Here is a 22,872-nt window from a genome sequence, read left to right on the forward strand (position 1 = left end):
TGCTGACCAGTATTTTATTTCTATTTAATACTGATACCAACTGGGTGCCTGACTCCATTAGTCCATACGGTTATTCCAGGCAGCTAGTACTCTAACTTTTACTTTTAACATTTTCATTGTTGCAATTTCTTATTTGAGCAAGAGTGAGTGCAAATGAAGATTGATCGATTCATATGTAGCCTCATACATGCAATGAATACGTAGCCAAACTTATTATAATTATTATTTGACATCAATAATCAACCAAAGTAGAAATTATTTTAGCTGACTCCCAGGGATGTGGAATTTCACTCATTCATGGCAGGTTCCAGGATGTGCTTTGAGTTTTCTTCAACAGTAGTATTGTGGCTGGTTTCATGTTACATTGTTACATTTGATGCATGATGTGCATGCTCACTACAACTTTGAGAGAGGAAAAGAGAGGAAAGAGAGGAAAATAATGTATGCGCCCAAGATGGCTGCAACACGCTTCCTTGCTCCTGTAATTTTTTCGATTTTTATTTGTTTTTCATTTCATGTTTGTTTGCCTGGCATCAATTTTCGTTTTTCTAAAGACTCCTATCTTATCTTCGAAGTTTTATGGTCTTCCACTGATCGTTACTACTGTGGACAGTAGGAACAAAATTACACGCTCGATTTGTACATGGCACAAACGTGGTCATCTTTCGATTGCCGTGCCTTCGACAATGGACCTGACGATACACATGGATGTCGAATCTAATCCTGGTCCAAGTCCTTCTTTGACTGAAGGAATACATCGTGAACATGATGTCAATCCAGGATACAGGTCTTCGATGTGTTCTACATTAAAGATGACGAATCATGCCTATAACAACTCTACACTTGGTTCGCCATTAGTGCAATTTGTTTCGAGCCCTCTTTGGAACTGTTCACGAAATATGTACTTTCAAGGCAATTTCCGTCAAAGGAGATTTAGGGGATCTAGAGCTGGAAGGAAGGTTCAGGAGAAAAGAATGCGCTGCTCATATAATATTCAAACTTTGGTTTTAAATCCAATTTCCCGATCTAAATCTGCATATTCCAGAAAGAATTCTAATTGCTCAAACCACAGCAACTTAACAATAATACCGCGTCAACCGTTTGATAGAGGAAATACATCGGCGACTGGCCCTGTAAATTTCTGCCTTCTTAACACGCGTTCAGTAAACAACAAGACTCTTATCATCAAAGACTTTGTTGCTGAACATTGCATTGATCTACTTGCTGTAACGGAAACATGGTTGCAACCAGAAACTGATAATGAATTTATCATTCGCGATTTATGTCCTACAGGCTATTCATTTCATCATGTTCCAAGATCTGGCCCTGTTCGTGGTGGTGGAGTGGGCTTGTTGTTTCGATCATGCTTTAATATCAAGCTTCAACCACACAGGAAATTTATTTCGTTCGAATACATCGACTTATTATTGAACTCGGTTGATAAAAGTATAAGAATTGTCATTGTTTATCGTCCACCGCCTTCGAATACTAATGGTTTTACACCTGCTATGTTCCTGGATGAATTCTTCACGTTCTTGGAACAATACGTTACTATTCCTGGCAGCTTATTAATAGTCGGTAATTTCAACTTTCACGTTGATACTTGCGATTCTCAACACGTAGCCGCATTCCTTCAGTTGTTGGATGTTTTCAATCTTAATCAGCACACAATTGGATCTACACATAAAGACGGTCACACTTTGGATCTTGTTATCACTAGATCAGATGATGACATTGTTTCTAATTTGTCAATTGATTCTCCTTTTGTTATATCTGATCACGCTGCCATTCATTTTCATCTGATGCTTAAAAAACCAGTGTTGGAAAAGAAGCTTATCACATTTAGAAAACTTCGTTCAATTGACTTTGATAGTTTTGGTTCTGATGTCACGAATTCTAGTCTTTTGAGTCTCTTTTCCACACCGCTTCCGTGCCTTGATGACTTAATCAGTGAGTATAATGGCGTTCTTAGTTCCATACTTGATATCCACGCTCCTGTAAAAACCAAAACAATAACTCTGCGTCCGGCTGCACCTTGGTATTCTGAAGAAATAAACAATTTGAAGAAAGATCGCAGGAGACTGGAGCGGCGTTGGCGAAGGACCAAACTTCCAGTCGACCGCCAGTTGTTTATTGATCAATGCCGTGTAGTCAACTTTTTAATTTGTTCTTCCAAGAGAACTTACTACACTAAGCTGATCAGTGATAATCAGACGGACTATAAACTTCTTTTCAAAACAATTGACAGTCTATTACATAGAAAGTGTGATATACCATATCTGCCCTGCAACTCGCCTTCGGATCTCGCAAATAAGTTCGTCGAGTTCTTTTCTGATAAGATCACCAAAATACGGGTCGACTTAGACAATGCAGCTCTCATCATCCATCAAGTTCCTGAAGTTAACCGGCTCTGTCCTTATACGTTTGATGAGTTCAGTTTGGTAGATGTTGACGAAGTCCGCAAATGTGTTGTGAAATTATCTTCCAAGTCATGTGATCTTGATCCTCTTCCTGGCTATGTCACAAGAAATGCTTTGAGCACACTGCTTCCATTTATCACCAAGATTATAAATACTTCGTTGCAATCTGGCCAAATACCCTCTCAATTAAAAGTTGCTAAGCTACGTCCTCTTCTTAAGAAGCCTTCTCTGGATCACACGCAGTTTTCAAATTATCGCCCTGTTTCGAATCTTACTTTTCTCAGCAAAGCAATTGAGAAGTTGGTTGCTAACCAACTGATCTCCTATGTTAACAACAACAACCTGAATGAGCCATTACAGTCTGCCTACAAACAGTATCATAGCACAGAAACGGCTCTCATTCGCGTGCATAATGACATCCTCACAGCAATTGATAAACGTAGAACGGTAATTTTATTACTTTTGGACCTCTCTGCTGCTTTCGATACTGTTGACCATGATATTCTCCTCTTCCATCTACAACAGCGCTTTGGAGTTACTGGCAAGCCGTTACTATGGTTTAAATCTTATCTGTCCAATCGCATGCAGTATGTCTCTGTTGATGGTGCAGCTTCCTCAGATCATGCTCTTCAATGTGGTGTTCCACAAGGATCAGTGTTGGGACCCATTTTGTACGTTCTTTACACTTCACCCCTTTCAGACATTGTAAAAAAATTCAACTTGAGTTATCATTTTTATGCTGACGATTCACAACTTTATCTGTCCTTTCAGCCAACTATACCCAGTGATAAGGATTTAGCTGTGTCCAACATCGAGCGCTGTGTATGTGAGATTGATCACTGGATGTTGATTAATCGTCTTAAACTTAACAAGGATAAGACTGAACTTCTAGTGATTTCCGCAAAACATCTACCGAGACCAACCCTTCAAGAAATCTCTGTCGTCGATGAAACCATCTGCTCGTCACAGAAAGCAAGAAACATCGGTGTCATTTTTGACCATCATTTTCGTTTTAATGAACATGTTGCAAGTATTTGCAAATCATCTTTTTATCATCTCCGTAATATCAGCAATATAAGGAAGTACCTGTCATCGACCACCACTGAAATACTTGTTCATGCGTTTGTTTCTTCAAAATTGGATAACTGTAATTCTCTACTCTATGGCTTACCAAACTGTCTTTTAAAAAAGTTACAGCACGTCCAGAATGCCGCTGCTCGTCTCATCACCCTCTCTAGAAAACACGAACACATCACACCTATTTTGTTTAATCTCCACTGGCTTCCTGTTAACTATCGTATCATCTTTAAAATTCTACTCATCACGTATAAGGCCCTAAACGATCTGGCACCTTCATACATTCGTGATCTTCTCACTCCTTACACTCCGTCTCGTCAGCTACGTTGTGATGTGACAAGCGTGACCACATCATGTGATCAGGCACTCACGTGACGAGCAGAACCTCGTGCAACAGATATACTTTGGTAGTGTGCGAGTGCCAACTCGGCATTAAAAGTTTCTTATCACTATTTAGCCTGAGCTGTGATTTATTCCCTTTATAACTTGACATGGTGTCAGAAGTGGCTCTCACGCTTCGTTACTGGATGATGTGATGAACATTCGTCGCCACACTGGTGAGTAAGCCGTCGACCGAAATTGGAAGCTTGTTCTGCGTGGCCGCCATCTTGGATTTGGCGAGATGACTGATTCTGCTGAAGGAGGCGCTGAAGGAACGTCAGCCGTAGCTCCGTTGATATTGCCTCCAATGAACCTGCCGCCACCTAAACCGCTCGTCGTAGATGATAATCTGGCTAGTAATTGGAAGCAATGGAAAAAAGTATGGCAAAGGTACGAAATTGCGACTGGAATTTACAAGCAGGAGAATCTTGTTCGAGTGTCAACATTGCTTTCGGTTATCGGCGAAGAAGCTGTCAAAGCCTTTGATACGTTCGCTTGGGGCGAAGGCCAGAGTGAAAACAGTATTACAGACGTCTTAGCTAAATTTGACGAATATTGCGAACCTCGCACTCAAGTCATTTACGAACGCTACCGTTTTAATAATCGTAAACAGGAGCCAGGCGAAAGCATTAGTGCGTACGTGACCGAGCTGCGTGTGATTGCGAAGAACTGTGCTCACGACGAAATCACACCGGACGAGATTTTACGCGACCGCTTGGTCCTTGGAGTCCGAGATGAGAAAGTACGCGAACGCCTTCTACGAGTAAACGACCTGACCTTGTCTAAAGCCATCGACATTTGTAAAGCGGCAGAACAGACTAGTCAGCAATTAAAGCTGTTTGCCAGTGGAACAGGAGTCAGTTGGTGCAGTTAGAACACAACAAAGAAATGAGCCACCTCAGAACACACGAAGGCCACGTGACCCACCCATCCAGCGAACAGAATGTAGATTTTGTGGATATCAGCATGGAAATCGCCAGTGCCCTGCAAAAGGCCAAACTTGCCACAAGTGTGGACAAAAGAACCACTTTCAGTCAAGGTGCCGAGCAACCAACCCAAAGGTAAACACCGTAGAAGAAGTACCTGAAGAAGTTTTTTTTTGATTACTATGGAAGTCGGCATGCAAGGCAACCAAAGTCAGGTGACATTCCAACTAGACACAGGTGCAGAGTGCAATCTCATTTCATTGAAAGATTATCAGCGTGCCACCGGTGATGTGGATTTGGCACAAGTCAAGCGCTGCTCACACAAGTTTATTAAAACTTACACCAATGAACGATACAAGATACTGGGGTCAACAGAACTCCCTACATGGTGCCATGAGAAAAGAAATGTGTTGCCATTCAACATTACAAAAGATGACCTTGCCCCACTGTTATCATACAGCACATGTATTGGACTGGGACTCATCACAATTAATGACTGTGATAGCCCATCAAACGTCAGTAGTCTCGAGGATACCCCCAGCGTTGGCATTGCCGTAACAGTAGGGATTGCCGACATTCTAGAGGAATACAAAGATGTCTTTGAAGGCTTGGGTGACCTCCCAGGCGAGCACCACATCGTCACTGATGACACAGTTCCACCTGTAGTACATCCTCCGCGTCGTGTACCAGTTGCTTTACGAAACCAGATCAAGGAGAAACTTGATGAGATGGTAACTAGTGGTATTCTTGCACCTGTAACTGAACCAACTGAGTGGGTTTCCAGTATGTTGGTCATTGTCAAGCCCAACAAGCTGCGCATGTCTTGACCCGCGTGATTTAAATAAAGCCATCCGTCGACAGCATTACCAAATGCCAACAGTGGAGGAGGTCGCGACCCGGCTTTCGCAAGCAAAGAAGTTCACGGTTGTCGATGCCAAGGACGGCTTTTGGCAGAAACGTCTTGACACTGAGTCTAGTTACAAGACCACCTTTAACACACCGTTTGGGCGCTACAGATGGAATAGGATGCCGTTTGGCATCTCGTCAGCGCCAGAAGTCTGGCAACGTACAATGCACGAGTTTGTCGAAGACCTGGAAGGAGTGGAAGTGATTGCAGACGACTTCCTGATTGCCGGATTTGGCAATACAGAACATGAAGTAAACCAGAGTCTTGCAAGAAATGAGCGTGCCTTTCTCGAGAAATGCCGTTTGTGGAACTTGAAGTTGAATCGTGCAAAAGTGAAATGGCACCAATCAAGCGTGAAATTCATGGGTCATCTACTCACTTCTCAGGGGCTAATGCCTGACCCAGAGAAGATTCAGGCTATATTGCAGATGCCTGAACCTGAAGATGTCACTTCATTGAAGCGATTCCTGGGGATGGTGACCTATCTTGCTAAGTTCATGCCCCACTTGTCAGAGATGACAGAGCCACTTAGACGTTTGGAGGACAAGAATGTAGAGTTCCAGTGGTTAGAACAGCACTCCCTTGCCATGAAGACAATCAAGAAATTCCTGACAGAGGCACCTGTCCTCCGTTATTACGATATAAACAAGCCGGTCACTGTACAATGCGATGCAAGCCAGTCTGGCTTAGGAGCAGTACTGCTACAAGATGGTCAGCCTGTCTGTTATGCCTCCCGTGCCCTCACTGACACTGAGTCTCGATATGCGCAGATCGAGAAAGAAATGCTTGCCATCACTTGGGCATGTGACAAGTTCGACCAATACCTCTATGGGCGAGACAAAATCACTGTCGAGACTGACCATGAGCCATTGAAGTCTGTGTTCAAGAAGGAAATTCACAAATCACCCAAGCGCCTGCAGCGAATGCGCCTGGCCCTACAAAAGTACAATCTAGAAGTTCAATACAAGAAAGGAACACTCATGCACATTGCAGATGCCTTGAGTCATGCATATCTGGAGACCACTGATGGGGCTCAGACCGAGTTTTGTGAGATTCGTGCACTCGAGATGGTGAATCACGAAGAGTATATTCGAGTTGAACCTCCGAAGCGAGATGTCTTCCGACAGCGAGTCGCTGAAGATGCTGATATCCAGGAACTAATCCGAGTGATCAAGCAAGGCTGGCCCAAAAAGAAAAATTGCCCCCCTGCTGCTCAGCCATACTATGATGAGCGAGGCGAGCTGATAGAGTCACAAGGTCTGGTGTTCCGTGGAGAACAGCTTGTAGTGCCTGTTTCACTTTGAAAGGAAATGTTAAACCAGCTCCACAGCAGCCACATCGGCATTGGAGGATGTGTTCGCCGTGCCCGTGAAATATTGTATTGGCCACGAATGAGTGCTGAAATCAGAGACTTTGTGTCTCGTTGTACAATCTGCCAAACATACCGACCAGAACAGGCCCGCGAAGGGCTTCAGCCACATGAGCTGCCTTCACGCCCTTGGCAGAAAATTGGTGCTGATCTGTTTGTTCTTGGACAGCAGACATTCCTAATCATGGTTGATTACTGGTCCAATTTCTTTGAAGTGGTTGAGATCCACAAGAAGACAGCACAAGCTGTTATTACTCAACTTAAGGTGCAATTTGCTCGCCATGGTATTCCAGAAGTACTGATTACAGATAATGGTTCAGAATTTGACAATCGGGAGTTCCAGAGTTTCTCCTCTGAGTGGAATTTTGATCACCGAACCTCTAGTCCAAGATATCCACAGTCAAATGGAAAAGTGGAAAATGCTGTGAAAACCTGCAAAGGACTTCTTATGAAAGCGAAGGACGACAAGAAAGACCCACTATTAGCAATCCTCGATTGGCGCAACACCCCAAGTGAGGGGTTCAGTACCTCGCCAGTTCAGAGGCTAATGGGTCGACGCACTCATACTTTGCTACCAACAGCTGCAGTGCTCCTCAGGCCAAACAGTGACATTAAGATGACGGCGAGTAACCTAGCAGCTAGGAAAAGATTGCAGTGCAAGCAGTACAACAGAGGCATCAAGAACCTTGCCCTCTTAAAGACAGGTGATTCAATCCACATGAAGTTGCCTGGGGAGAAGAAATGGAGCTTAGGTCACTGCACGCGCCCTCTTGCCCGACGGTCGTACGAAGTTGAGGTGGAAGGACGGCGCTTCCGTAGAAACCGCCGCCAGCTGCGGTCTACTATGGAGCCGTCACCAGAACCATGCAGCCCCATCGATGAGCCTCATCAAGCTGAGAATGAAAGCAAGCCACCAGATTTACCAGAGTTCCTGCCAGGACAGATCCACACCCAGACCCCTGAGATTGAAGTGAATGATTCAATCCCCGCCACAGAATCTGTCCCGGTCAACGAAGATCCCATACCTGCTTTCCAGCCCAGATGCTCAGAGAGAGACAGACGTGCCCCAGCATGGCTTGAAGATTATGACTTATCTTGAACACTTGAACATTGACTTGAAACACTTGAAATAGCTTTAGTTTATTGTTGGACCCTATTGTTTTTGTTCTTGCTAATTTTGTAAGGGAAGGGGATGTGACGTGACAAGCGTGACCACATCATGTGATCAGGCACTCACGTGACGAGCAGAACCTCGTGCAACGGATATACTTTGGTAGTGTGCGAGTGCCAACTCGGCATTAAAAGTTTCTTATCACTATTTAGCCTGAGCTGTGATTTATTCCCTTTATAACTTGACATACGTTCATCTTCTAAAGAACTTCTTTCCATTCCGCACTTCAATTTGAAAACATATGGCGCAAGATCTTTCTCTGTAGCAGCTCCTACACTTTGGAACACTCTTCCGTCTGACATCAAGAACAGCTCCTCAGTGTCCCTTTTTAAACATAAACTAAAAACGTTCCTTTTTAAGAAAGCATTTTTATAACTTTTTAGCGACATTTTTTTATTTTTACTTTATTTGTCTTAAGTGTTTTTAATATTTCTAACTGTAAAGCGCTTTTGAACTTTTAGGATATTGGCGCTATATAAATATTTTATTATTATTATTATTATTATTATTATTATTATTTGTTACACTGAACTTTGGAAATGCATGGGCATGCTGGAACTTCCGGTGTGGCTTGATCTTTTGACATGGTGTCAGAAGTTAAAACATGGATAGTTTTCACAAACCTAGTGCTTTGGGTTTTGACAGAAACATATTAAAAAGCTGTCGGACATGAACTAGATTGAAAAACATGGTGACATTATCCGAGTACTCAGCAGTCAACAACATGATGCAAGACAAGCTCGTGTTTAGTATATGAGGGATTATAAGCTTATGCTGGAACAAGCAATTTCAAGAGCATCCAAAGCCTCGACACAACAAATTAAAGTGATGGGCACAATGAAGCATATTAATGAAAATCCGATTGTGAATGGAATTTGAGCAGGCGGTGGTGACAAAACAAAATATTTAATGAAGAGAAATGGTTTTAACAGAGTGAGTATTTCGCAGCGATAATTGCTTTAAAATCTGCTTCATTTATAGGTCTGTGATTATATGTTTCAAACAAGAGTGAAGAGAATGAAATAGATATTTTTTTGAATGAATGAATGACGTCAAAGATCAGAGTATTTGGCTTTAGAAAGAAACAAACTGGGGAAACTATTTGCACATTTTACGTGTTTTTTTTAAGCAACTGAAAAACACCATTTTGACTCACAGTCAACTAAAGGGACAGCAAGTGCAGACAGACATGAGAAATTGCATACACAGATACCAAGGAATTAAACTCTGCCACACTCGTCGGAGCCACCCAGGATATGCATTTGGTGGGTGTGACACCCTACAATGGGTTCACAATTACATGGCCGCAAATCCTCCACCATTACCCCCGATAGAGGTGAGTTTTATTTTACCAACCAAAGCAAAATATTTTTCAAGGTTTTTTTTAACAGTGAGTTATTTATTACATGTACCATACAAACCAAGGAGGCAATACCGTATACAACTGACTTGCAAATGATATGAGATTACTTTTCCAACATAATCCAAAGTATTTCAAAGATGAATAACAACTATTGGAAGGCTTCCGAATATCATGGGGGTCAATCCAAGTTTTTTTCAACAAAGATTGGCCAAGTTTACCAGATCTCAACTGAAATTCTAGAATATTTCCCAGGGTTACCAATAAACATCCAAGTCACAAAAGCTATTCCAAAGATTTCTAAACGATGCTAAGGCTTTATACGAAGTTACCAGAGTCAAACAAGGTTTTTAATGTTTTTACGAACATGTTTTGTCATCTTCCTGAATATTTATCCATTCTTTCATTTTACAGATCCATGACGTTCCCCGTGAACCCAGAGGGGCAGGTCACTGTGCCTCTACAAACTGGGACATCGAAAGAGGCGAAATAGTGGTGGAATATCAAGGAAAGCATGTTTCCTTAGTAGAAGCGGCCATACGCAAGGAGAACTACACCTGATGGTCATTGAAAGTGGAGGACGCCAAATTGCGTAAGTACCTTGTTTGACTCGAGATCTTCAAAAGGCATTTCATTAACAGAGCTATCTCGCAAACCTTCGTGACCCTTAAATTGATGGTAACTTGAAAAATAAAACGAGTTTGATCAACTTGTCTATATAAGTCAAGACTAAACCTATAGCCATGGCTAAAATTCAAGTATACATGATTTGATAATGCATATTATTTGTTTCCTATTTTGTTTTTAGGATTGATCCCTACCAAGGCAACAAAGAAACCAGGCCAACTTGGGGGGGCACTAATCAACCCCTCTTGAAATCGCACAAATTTGAGACCCTCTGTAGCATTAAAAAATTTAGGAAGAGCGAGAGTGTTTTTGGTTGCCTTGCATGACATTCCCGAAACCGTAGAGTTCCTATGGAACTACAACGTAACAGATTGGGAATGTCATGGAGACAGTCAAACTATTCCCTCTCAAGCCCTTTAAGGCCTGCATCAAGAATTTAACAGGAAACAGCAGAACCTGAGAAGTCATGTGGGTTATGGTTATCCTGAATTGTTTTACTACGCTGACATGTATATTTTCTTCTGCTCACAACTAAATTGGAGTCCTTTCTTACATGTCGGTGAATTGGTACAGAATTCCACTCTTGTTGATCAGTAGTGCAGGTTTTTTAATTATCTACCTTTGTTACATTTAGAGTGGAGTGTCCTTGATTTCATATTAAGGAGTGGTCCAGTGTTTTGGGGGAAATTAGTGACCTTCAACCATCTGCAAAATGAGGGATATGCTTATTCCAAATGTTACAGGATCAAAATGGTTGACCTGCTTCTTTGTCAACCACCACCAATTCCTCAAATGTTGGCTACACTTGAAAATGTTACGGATGTTCAGTAGGCAGGACTGCTAAATTTTGGTCCACTGACATTTTCATGAATCAACTATTTTCTATGATCCAGACCTTAATGTGCTTGACCTCTTATTAACAATTAGATTATGCACTCAAGATTTCTGAGGTGATAGTTGATGAGGCTGTAGGCTGAATCAAATATTGTCTCTCAGTATAATTATACTAGCGTTCTATCACGAATGCCGTTCTCTGATTGGCGACGCTACTCACTAGCTATTTTGTGATGGCTAGATAATGAGTGGCGTAGCAGTGTGCCCTTGTTGACAAAACGACGACTGCTTCTTGGCATTTTTGAAGTGTCTGTAAGGAGGATTTCGATAAAGTTTTAGACAACTGGTAGATTTATACTAAAACAATTAGATTAGCTGCTCTTGATTTCTATGCATGATAGTTGACGAGGGCTGCGCCCTCGTCAACTATCACGCAATAGAAATCTCAGGCTCGTAATCTAATTGTTAAACAGAAATTGAGAGAGAATAAACTAATTATTTTAGTATAATTCTAACTGAAATTTCTTTCAAGTAACAGTTCCAATTATTTCTGGTCTTAGTGTTAAACTTCACGCTTTTGAGAATTTGCATGCACTGAATTGACAGTTTGACATTTGCAGTTGTGTATGCATGCTTGTAGTGTGGGACCTGAGCCCTAATGACTCGCCGCGCTTGCACCGCGTGTGCGTGTGTGTGAACGAAGCGTGTGTGCTTCAGTGTTGTGTTGTGAAGGCAAACAGTTTTCCTTTTCGTTCATGTTACATTTGGTGGCAGCGGTGGGATCTTTTTTTGTGAAAGGAAAGACCATGGAAGAAACTGTCAAAGCGTTGGAGGCGAAACTAGCCCAAATGAAAGTGAAACTTGCCACGAAAAGCGAGAGTTCAGCATCTGCTTCGGCCAGCTCGTCCAGCTCAGCCAGCTCGCCCGATGTACACAGTGCACTTCGAATCAAGTCTTAAAGTTTCTCGGCTGGTCCGGGGGAAAATTGGCTGGCTTGGCTGAGGAAATTTAAAAGTATTGTGGCACTTAACAAATAGAATCGGGAACTGCAATGTCAGATATTGCCGGCGTATTTGAAGGGTCTTGCCGAACAAACGTATTACAGTTTACCGACGGGTCAAACCGGCACATGGGTGACAGTCGAGCAGGCCCTGACAGATCGTTTTCATCCCAAGGAATCTCGTCAAGTGCATATTTCTACCTTACGGGCCAAGTCGAGACAAGCCAACAAGGATTTGCACAAGTTGAGATGTGATATTTCTCGTCCCGTGGAGCTAGCTTACCTGGATGACCCCCTGGAAATTTTAAATCGTACCACCAGAGATTTTTTTGTGGGTGCACTTACGCCAATAAGCTTGCGTGAAAAAGTTTTGGACCTGGGCCCCAATTCCTTGGATGAGGCCTTGGCTGCTGCACAGTGCTATGAATCTAATCAGAAAGTCCTGGAAAAAGGAAGTGCCTGAGTGCTTACCACAAGCTCAGGAGAAGAAGACGGTGCCTCTTCAGCCAGTTACAGCACCTTTCAGACAAGTTTTGGTCCTGGTTCTCAACAGGGGACTCAAGAGCCCCCACCATGGGCAAGAGAGCTCTTTCAACAGCAAGCTGAAATTCTACAGAAACTGAAAAATATTCCTCTTGCAGGACAAGAATTAAGTGCAGGGAGGCGTGAAGGTGTGGAATCTAGACAAGGCCCCAGAGCATGTTTTAAGTGTGGCAGCTGGACTCACTTCATCCGTGATTGCCCATTGCAGAGCATTCCATTTGAGGGAAACTTGAGAAGGGCGGGGCGCAACCAGAAGTGACCGCGCCCAGACCCTCTCAAGGTGCATTTCTGGACTGTGAAGTAAATGGTGTCAGGTGTCGAGCTTTATTGGACACTGGTGCTCAGGCTACAATTATCAGTGACACACTATCATCGTGTTAGGAGCTGTACGGAGAAACTCCTGCCTGAGCAAAAGCCCGTCCTTGGAGCTAACAATATGTTACTTGATATCCTGGGGTCAGTAAAGGTAACACTTAAGCTCGGTGGTATTGTAGCGCAACACATGGTGTTTGTGTGTGGGGGCCTGGCACCAGAAGTATTAGTTGGCATAGATTTTCTTAAGACCCACAAATGTGTGCTTGACTTTGACACTGAGACTGTCAATACTAAGGAAGGACCCAGCAAGATGGTCTTTGGGCATCTTGACAAGGTTTGCAGAATCACAGTGGCCGAAACCATAACGTTGTTACCAAACATGGTTGCAGACATACCTTGTCAGGAAGCAAATGGCTTGGATGAGTTAGTGGGTGTGCTGGAACCCTCAGACAAGTTCACAGAACGATATGCAGCTGGAGCATTTCGAACCGCAGTAACCATCAAGGGTGGCTGAGTCCCGGTTCGAGTTTTCAATCCATCCAACCAGCGAATAAGGGTCTACAGGTGCAGTAACATAGGAAGTCTCCACCCATTGGAGAGTGAGTGGGAGTCGTCCAAAGAGGGCCGTACAAGTATGGGCTACAAAATTGTCTCTTCAGTTTCCTCTGAGAAAGATGCGAGTGTTCTACCTGGAGTTAAATGGTGCAGTACAATTCACATGGAAGACTGAAAGCTGCTGCAAGTCAACGGAAGAACTATTCCCAATCAACTGCAAGTCAGTACCTGAGGAAGAAAAACGCCGGCATTACAAAGTACTGGCCACCCATGCTAACTGTCTCGAGAGGACCGATGGATTTAGGTACTGCAAAGGGAGTGCAGCACACCATTGACACAGGTTCCGCACGACCAATCCAGGTGCCACCCTGTAGAGTCCCTTTTCACAAGAGAGAAGAAATGCGTTGACAAGTCGACGAGATGCTGGAGGCTGGGATAATAGAGCCTTCCGAATCTCCATGGTCCTCTCCAGTTGTGTTGGTAGCCAAGACTGACGGCAGCCAGCATTTTTGTGTGGATTACCGTGCTCTGAATTCTGTAACCAAACGCAACCTGTATCTGCTTCCTCGGTGTGACGATATATTGGAGAGCTTGGCGGGAGCGCAGTGGTTCTCCCACCTTGATCTGCTAAGAGGGTACTGGCAAATAGGCATTGATGTGGAAGACCGTGAGAAAACAGAATTTGCGACCCCGGATGGCCTTTACCAGTTCTGTCGATTGAGTTTTGGTCTTACAAATGCACTGGCTTGTTTCATGCGGGCTATGCACATTGTCCTCAAGGGTTTGTGCTGGTCAGACTGTCTAGTTTATCTAGATGACATCATAGTCTTTGGTTGAACACTGGAGGAACACAGGGAGAGGCTCGCACTTGTTCTGTCCCACTTGGCAGAAGCTGGCTTGAAGATTAATCCTAAGAAATGCAAGCTGTTGTCTGATCGGGTGGTTGTGCTAGGTCACGTCGTGACTCGGGATGGTATATCTACCGACCCAGAGAAAATACGTGGCCTGTACCTTCAGATCCCCGCCAGTTGAAAGCATTCTTGGGCACAGCTGATACTACCGACAGTTTGTGCCTAACTATGCCCAGGTTGTGTGCCCGCTGTACAGAGCAGAACAGAAGGGAGATAATTTCACATGGTCAGCCGAATGCCAGGAAGCCTTTTTGTCCATTAAATGCCACTTGACAAATGCCCCAATACTTGCTTTCCAACAATTGGATGTGCCGTTTATCCTGGACACCGATGCCTGTGACAGTGGGTTGGGGGCAGTGTTATCACAGGTTGAAGGTGGAAAAGAGCGTGTTATAGCCTTTGCTGCACATGTGCTAACAAAGGCAGAAAGGAATTACAGTACTACCCGGAAGGAACTTTTGGCCCTTGTGTGGGGCTCGGAACACTTTGAAACATATCTCTATGGGAGACGCTTTCTCACCAGAACTGATCATAATGCCTTACAGTGGCTAAGGAACTTTAAGAATCCTAAGGGCCAGGTGGCTAGGTGGCTTGAACGGTTGAGTGACTTTGACTTTGAAGTGAAGCATCGCCCTGGTAGTTCGCATAACAATGGTGATGGTCTGTCCTGTCTCCCCTGGGCCGAGTAAGAAATGGTGCACCCTGAAGTGGGGAGCGATGTTGTGTGGGTCCAGTCTGTGAGCGTGGATCCCCTTTCTAATGAGAGCATTCAAGTGGCCCAGAGTCAAGATGAGGTCCTTTCTTAAGTTGTGAAGTGGCTTGAGGTCGGTGTCAGGCCTCCCCGGTGTGACGTCGAGGGAGGTGGACGCAAGCTGCTGTCATACTGGTCACAGTGGAACCGGCTACTTGTCAGGGGTGGTCTGGTGTTCAGGCACTGGGAGGATGAAGAGACGGGCCAAGAAACTCACCAGCAGCTTTGCTTGCCAGAAAGTCTTGTCCTGAAAGTGTTGTAGCCCTTCATGTTGCTCCCTCTGCAGGCCACCTTGGTGTGACGAAAACCATAGAGAGAGTGCGGAAAAGATTCTTTTGGCATGGGTTGAGGGAGGATGTTGAAAACCACGTCAAGAGGTGTGGACCATGTGAAGTCAACGACCCCCCTAAAGTGCCCAAAGCTCCCTTGATCAGTGTCAAGTCAGGCCATCCTCTGCAGAGAGTAGCTATTGACATTGTTGGTCCTACACCAAGGTCTAGCTCGGGCCATGAGTGGTTGCTTGTGGTCTCAGACCACTTTACAAAATTTGCCCAAGCATTCCCGGTGAGAAATACGTCAGCAGTCACGCTTGCAAAGAAGGTGATGGATGAGTACATTTGCCGATTTGGATGTTTTGAGAACTTACACTGTGATCAGGGTGCTAATGTCGACGGAGCAGTCTTCCGAGGACTGTGTGACTTGATTGTAGCAGCTAAGACACGGACAACACCGTACCACCCCCAAGGAGATGGCCAGGTGGAGAGGCTGAACAAGTCCCTCGTAAAGATCTTGTCTAAGCTAATATCCGATCATCGCCGTGATTGGGCAGACTGTGTTCCAAAGGCCTTGTTGGCCTATAATACCAGCGTCCATGAGTTGACGGGATTCACCCCCTATTACCTAATGTTTGGGAGAGAAGCCATCTTGCCTTTGGATGTTGCCCTTAAGTTAGAGACCTCGGTGTTTCCCGTGTCAGTGAAAACATATCCGAAGTATGTTGTTCAGCAGAAGTTTCAGGTGGAGGTAACAGAGCAGCTAGTGAGAGAAAACCTTAAGCGAGCACAGAAATCTCAGAAAGCCTATTATGACACCAAGTGCTATGGTCAGCAGTTCCATGCTGGAGACCGGGTGTGGTACAGAAACCGAACCAGGGTCAGGAGGAAGAAGTTCCTTAAGCCTTGGTGTGGCCCCTGGAAGGTCATAAAGGCCTTGTCTGATGTTACCTATCGTATTGAGGAGGAGAAAAGAAAGCCTGGAAGGCGTCGGCAAAGGAGAGTGGTCCACTTCAACTACTTGAAACCGTGTCATTCTCCCCCTCAGGAGACTCTTACTCCTTCATCGCAAGAGCTCAGTGGCCAGGTGCGGAGAACGCCAGTAAACTCTGGCGAGGTTGAGTTGGAATGGTTGGAAATTCCTGTTTCTCCAGTCACCGAATGCCAGCCGGATGCTTGCGAGGATACTAGTGTGTTGAGTCCTGTTTCTCCAGTCACCGAACGCCAGCCGGATGCTCGCGAGGATACTAGTGTGTTGATTCCTGCTTCTCAAAATGCTGATGTCCCAGATTCTCCAGTTGCCGAAATTCCACATCAGCCCAAGACTCCTGTGGAGAGTAGCTCACCAGTTGCTGATCCGAGTCAAAGACCGATGCATGAAAGGAGAGAGCCACCTTGGCTTAGAGACTATGTTAGAACAGTTGTGTGCTAGCCAGTCTAGCCCATGGACTTTGTTAGAACTTTTACCCGTTAAAGTTACTGAGTTCAAAGGAACTAATCCTGCTCTTAAGTGGCGGGGGATAGTGTAGCATGGGGCCTGAGCCCTAATGACTCACCGCGCTTGCACCGCATGTGCGTGTGTGAACGAAGCGTACGTGCTTCGGTGTTGTGTTGTGAAGGCAAACAGTTTTCCTTTTCGTTCATGTTACATTTATCAGTTTCTTTCAAAAATTTTGAGCCTTTTTAATTTAAGAAACTGTACATAAATGCCTTCCTTTTAGTCTTCTAAGGAATTTTGTTTATCCATTTGTTTCTGAATGTTCCTTGAAAACTTCGTAGAATCGAGGAAGTGTTGCAATGTTGTCGATCATACCAAGCTACTGCACACTAACGGATGAGTGTGCAATGGCTCAGCCAATCAGATTACAGCATTTGCATTAGTATAGTAATAGAATTCTACTAAAGAATCTTAGGGTATGACTTGAACCAGAGTATTAGACAAATTTCTAACCCTTTCCCTAGACCGTAATTTATAGGCCTGGTGCATGCCTTGATTTTCGTGAGCAAACATTGTACCCACTCCCTTCAAACAAAGTGTAACTTGATACACATTTATATCGAAACGTTTCATTGCATTTCACTAATTAGCAAGTATACAAATGCAATTTCCAGATTCTGATGTAATGGCTCTCATCCTGAACTGCATCCTTTTCAATTTCTTACAAATTATTTAAATACTTAACCACCTACTAATAACAAATGCTGCCCTACATGCCAGTGGGCACAATGGGCAGTGAGTGAGTGAGAGTGAGTGACTAATAACAAATACGAAGTTACTGTTATATATACTGTTTTATATAGATAGTGGTGAACAGCGCGTTGCCAGGACAAAAGTTAAACCAATCAGTAGATATATTTTTACAACACGGGATGAGACAGTTTACTGGTTCTAAGCTTCCGACTGATTGGCGTAGGTTGGAGTGCCAGGGGTCTCTTCCGACGGTGGGAGAAGCCCTCATAGCTTCATTGGGCAGCTACCGCCCACCTCAAGCTGGGCAGCCCCCAGCCAGTAAGGTGCCGCCCCGCCATGGCTTGCCTGCTCTACTGGGTGTGTAGGGCTTAGGGGACCTCCCCGACAAGTGAGTCACAACTTCACACCAGGCAGTCACAAAAGAAAAACAACAATGAAGACTCCAGCTCTTCGAATCGCAAGCTGGAACGTTTGTACCATGTGCCCCGGACTCTCTGCCGACCTTCAGCAGATGGATGACTCCCGCAAGACTGCCATCATCAACAAGGAGCTGACACGACTTAACATCGACGTTGCCTTCTCCAGGAGACTCGGCTGGCCGATAGCGGTTCTCTTAGAGAATCAGACTACACCTTCTTTTGGCAAGGCTTGTCCCAGGACGAGCCGAGGCAACATGGTGTAGGTTTTGCTGTGAGGAACTCGCTGCTCCCCACTACAGAAACGCCGACTGGAGGCAGTGAAAGATTCCTCACCCTCCGCATGAAGACATCGACTGGTTCTGTCAACTTCCTGTCTGTTTACACCCCGACCCTCACGTCCAGCCCAGAGGCCAAAGATCAGTTTTACGAGGCCTTGGAGGAGACAGTGTCCCAAATTCCCCACTCCAAAAGCCTATACCTGCTAGGCGACTTCAACACATGCATTGGATCTGACTGGCAAGCATGGCCCACCTGTCTCAGCCACTTCGGTGTTGGCAAGTTGAATGAGAACGGTCAGAGACTGTTGGAACTCTGCTGCCACCATGGCCTCTGCATCACCAACAGCTACTTCAAGTGCAAGGAGCTGCACAAGGTGTCTTGGAGACATCCCCAGTCCTGCCACTGGCACCAGCTAGACCTCATCATCACCAGGAGAGCGGACCTCAGCAGTGTCCTTCACACGCGAAGCTACCACAGCGCAGACTGTGACTCGGATCACTCCCTCGTTGGCAGCAAGATCAGGCTGAAGCCGCGTAAGATCCATCATGCCAAGTCTAAGGGTCGCCCTCGCATCAACACCTGCACTACTGCCGAACCAGCCAAGGCTCAGAGCTTTGCTGAGACCCTTCAGAAGAAGTTTGCTGACCAGCCTACAACCGAAGACACAGACACCAAATGGTCTCACCTCCGCGACACTATTTACGACTCGGCCATGTCCGCTTTCAGGAAAAAAGAGCGCAAGAATGCTGACTGGTTCGAGGCGCATTGGGATGAAATGCAGCCAGTCACTGAAGCCAAAAGGATAGCCCTGCTGGCATTCAAGCAGAACTCTTGCCATAGCACACGCGACGCCCTCAGAGTAGCTAAGAGCAAAGCCCAGCAGACCACCTGCTGCTGTGCTAACATGTACTGGCAGAACCTGTGCGCCAAGATCCAGACAGCCACCAACTGTGGCTACGCCAAAGGGATGTGCGAGGGGATCAAGACGGCCACCGGCCCTACGAGTGTCAAAACGGCACCGCTCAAAGCGAAGTCTGGCAAAGTCATCACCAACCAGAGCAAGCAAGTGCAGCGTTGGGTCGAGCACTATCTCAAGCTCTACTCGACCCAGAACATCGTGACAGACGCTGCCCTTGATGCCTTGCCCAGACTTCCAGCCATGGAGGAGCTAGACGAGATGCCCACACTAGAGGAGCTCAGCAAAGCCATTGACAACCTCGCCTGTGGCAAGGCACCAGGGTTGGACAGCATACCAGCAGAAGTCCTAAAGCATGGCAAACCTTCCATCCTCCAGCCACTTCACGAGCTCCTCTGCCATTGCTGGGAGAAAGGACACATCCCACAAGACATGAGAGATGCTAGTATAGTCACCCTTTACAAAAACAAGGGTGACCAGAGTGATTGTAATAACTATTGCGGCATTTCACTCCTCAGCATTGTAGGCAAAGTCTTTGCACGTGTCGCACTGGGTCGCCTGCAGACTCTTGCTTCGCGAGTTTATCCAGAGTCCCAGTGTGGCTTCAGAGCCGGCAGATCCACAGTAGATATGATCTTCTCCCTCCACCAGCTGCAGGAGAAGTGTCGTGAGCAGCAGCAGCCATTGTTCCTCGCTTTTGTGGACCTGACAAAAGCCTTTGACCTGGTCAGTCGTAGTGGGCTCTTCCAAATCCTCCAGAAGATCGGCTGCCCACCAAAACTCCTCGCCCTCATCACCGCCTTCCACAAGGACATGCAGAGCACCGTCTACTTTGATGGAGCCACCTTGGAGGCGATATCTGTAGCATTTACTAGACCTACATGCTTTAAAGACTAAATATCAGCCAACCTCAATATTCCCCTTCCACTAATTTTGGAAATAAAAAAGCTACATCTTTTGTAGTCCATACAACAAAATAACAAAACTTTCTACGTGAAAAGTACATTTCTCCCTGTACTTGGTGCCAGTAGAGATGCTCTTTTTTCCAATCATAACCCTACCAACTTTCACTTTTTTTAACGCAAAATGTTTATGATTTCAAAGCCTCTCCAAAACAGTCTCATCATCAACAATGCCCCAAGCATTCCAGAAGAATAGAACCAGATACCAGTTTCTTTTACTGTTTTCCCTGTTTGGGAGTGAATTCTCTAATGGCTTCCTCTTCATTGTCCACTCCCCACTAAATCACTTTAATCAACAAATCCTATTCTCCAAGAAGAAGACGTTTCAGTAGTGAAGGGGTGATTCTTTTCGCATTAAGTTACTGGCGGTAAGTCGGCCCCTTCTTGCGATATTCTGAGTAGGGTTGCTCCTTTGGCCAACTGTTATCTCACCAATCCTTACCATGTTTTCTTCATCTAGTTTGGAACTGCAAACCAAACAATCCAACTGGTCTTGAATTCCTCAGCCCAAAGAAATTTGTTACATTAAATAATTTCCTCCATAGAAGGCATGGGCAGCTTGCTGACGACAGGTGGCTCAGGGCTGAGCAGCTAGCAAAGTCCAGTAACCTTTCCATATTTCTTTAGATCCTCATAGAATGCGGAACGATTGGTGTGAGTTAGCATCCTTGACAAAGCACAGTAATCTTTTGGCAAAGGAGAGTTCAGAAACCGCTTGATTTGAGAATGATGTGTTGGATTTTCTCTTTCTCCACTGATACTCCACATCTGTAAAGCTTACATGGTAGATCCCAAGAATGAAAAGGGCAGCTGCATTCGGTTGTTTTTGTTTTGTTGTTTATCCAAGTAAATCTACAATTGTTTAAAATAAAGGATTACGTGTATGGCAAACAAGTTTTTAATTTTTGCTGGAAAGAGTCTGGGCCTTGTGATGAACGGACGTGTTTGATGAGCTCCACTATCCGTTCTCCTTGGACATGTGAAATCAAAGATTTTTGGTAGCCACTTTGGAAGTTTTACTCTTAAACTCAATGTCAGAAACAACTACAAAGAAAAGAACCGAACTTGACTCTTTTGACGAGGGAATTTCACTGGAACACAAGGTTACATGTGTAATGGCGTCTCTGCCAGCAGGCATCGAATCACCAGCCATGTTGCAAGTAGATGAGCCAAGCTTAGAACGAAGATATTCACCAAATACTTATTGAAGTCCAAGGCACAATCAAACAGCTGCTGGCACTGACGTTGCTGACCTTAAGAACAGGGTGGAAAGGAACAGGCAAGAGGTGACAAATCTTAAACAAGAGCTGGTGAAAGAGAATAAATATATAGCGTTGCTGGAGAAACAACTAACCAAAACAAGCAAATAATTATGTCAAAGAACACACAGACAAGTTACAAGACATTCAGGTAAACCTCAGTCATTTGGAACAATACTCTAGGAAAAACTCCTTAAGAGTCCCACAGTATTCCCGATGAAGTTAATTTGCCAACAGACCAAGTTGTATGTAAAATTGCCCAAGCCATCAGTGTTGAAATACAGGAGGACGACATACAAATTGCGCACCGAATTGGACGTAAGAGAGGAGAAAAACCAGTCCTGGTGAAATTCGTAACTCATAAGGTCAAATCGAAGGTATATAAAGACTGTACTAATCTAAAAGCTGTATCTGTTCAAAATGTCTTCCCTGGTTCCTCTGTCTCTTCGGTGCAAGAAACTATGGCTCACCCAAAGGGAATCTATATCAACGAGAATTTAACCCTGTATCACAAAGAGATGATGGGTCTTGAGGTAGAAAAAAGGCACGACAGAAAGGTCAACAAAGTGTGGACATTTGATGGCAAAATCTTCATCAAAACCACTCCGACGGGAAACCCTTGTCAAATGTTTTCTGTAGAAGATGTCAAAGAACTTTAAAAAGTCAACCACTAAAACTTAAGGGAAGAACGGCCAGCCCCTCAAGAAACACCAGAACAGTGTACCAAACTGATTAGCGTATGTATAATTATACGTTGTTTTGAACTGGTTTCAAGAATAGTAAGTACCTTATTGCAGTCGATTTACAAGACTGATTTTGCTTTGGTTGTTTTCTAGCAATGAGTAAGCTAACATACTCTTGTCTGCTTTGTTGGACATGTTCTTGGTGCTTTCCATGTACAATGAATTAATTTATTTCATATCATTTCCTCTGAAAGGTGCTTGTGTTCATTTTGTTCTGTCATCCTGGTAACAAAAGCAGAGGAGTGTCACTCCTGTCAAGAGATTGACAGATGTACTGAAATAATGTCTGAAATCAACAACAAGGGACAACGCATAACACCCCACCTGGGATTTAGTGATTTGTGCCTTAACAAATAGGTTCTTGAGGTTCCAGAAACAATTTTTTATTACAAATAATGTAACATACTTTTAAGCATGTTTAATTTTGCAGTTGATAAGGCTAACTTTTTTGTCATGGTTGTATGCTTGATAACTGTAAGATTGTTATCTGTTTTTCATGTTCACGTAGGTTCCTAAGGTCAGTTGCCTACACGCAATCTACACGTCTGGTCTGAGGCTATCTTGATAGTTCTAAACAGTATCTGTTAAATTGTTGTGCACGTCAAGCCATAAGAAATTTCCTGATGAAGATGGACTTTATCAAGGATATAAAGAGGAAAGCTAAAGACATTTGTCACGCATGTT

The 22,872-nt window shown here is 44.4% G+C and overlaps 1 protein-coding gene and 1 pseudogene across 1 annotated transcript; one reads left to right on the plus strand and one right to left on the minus strand.

Moving 5' to 3' along the window:
- Window positions 1-4,119: 4,119 nt before the first annotated feature.
- LOC149099263 (uncharacterized) lies at window positions 4,120-4,752 on the plus strand. Its single transcript, XM_089276788.1, has one exon. The coding sequence runs from the start codon at window positions 4,120-4,122 to the stop codon at window positions 4,750-4,752; it is 633 nt and encodes a 210-aa protein (XP_089132914.1).
- A 15,382-nt stretch (window positions 4,753-20,134) lies between these two features.
- LOC110065537 (uncharacterized) lies at window positions 20,135-21,012 on the minus strand (annotated as a pseudogene).
- Between the last annotated feature and the right edge of the window lie 1,860 nt (window positions 21,013-22,872).

The sequence above is a fragment of the Orbicella faveolata genome, unplaced genomic scaffold, assembly GCF_042242905.1.
Source record: "Orbicella faveolata isolate gen_17 unplaced genomic scaffold, um_ofav_v1 contig_46, whole genome shotgun sequence".
Lineage (NCBI taxonomy): Eukaryota > Metazoa > Cnidaria > Anthozoa > Scleractinia > Merulinidae > Orbicella > Orbicella faveolata.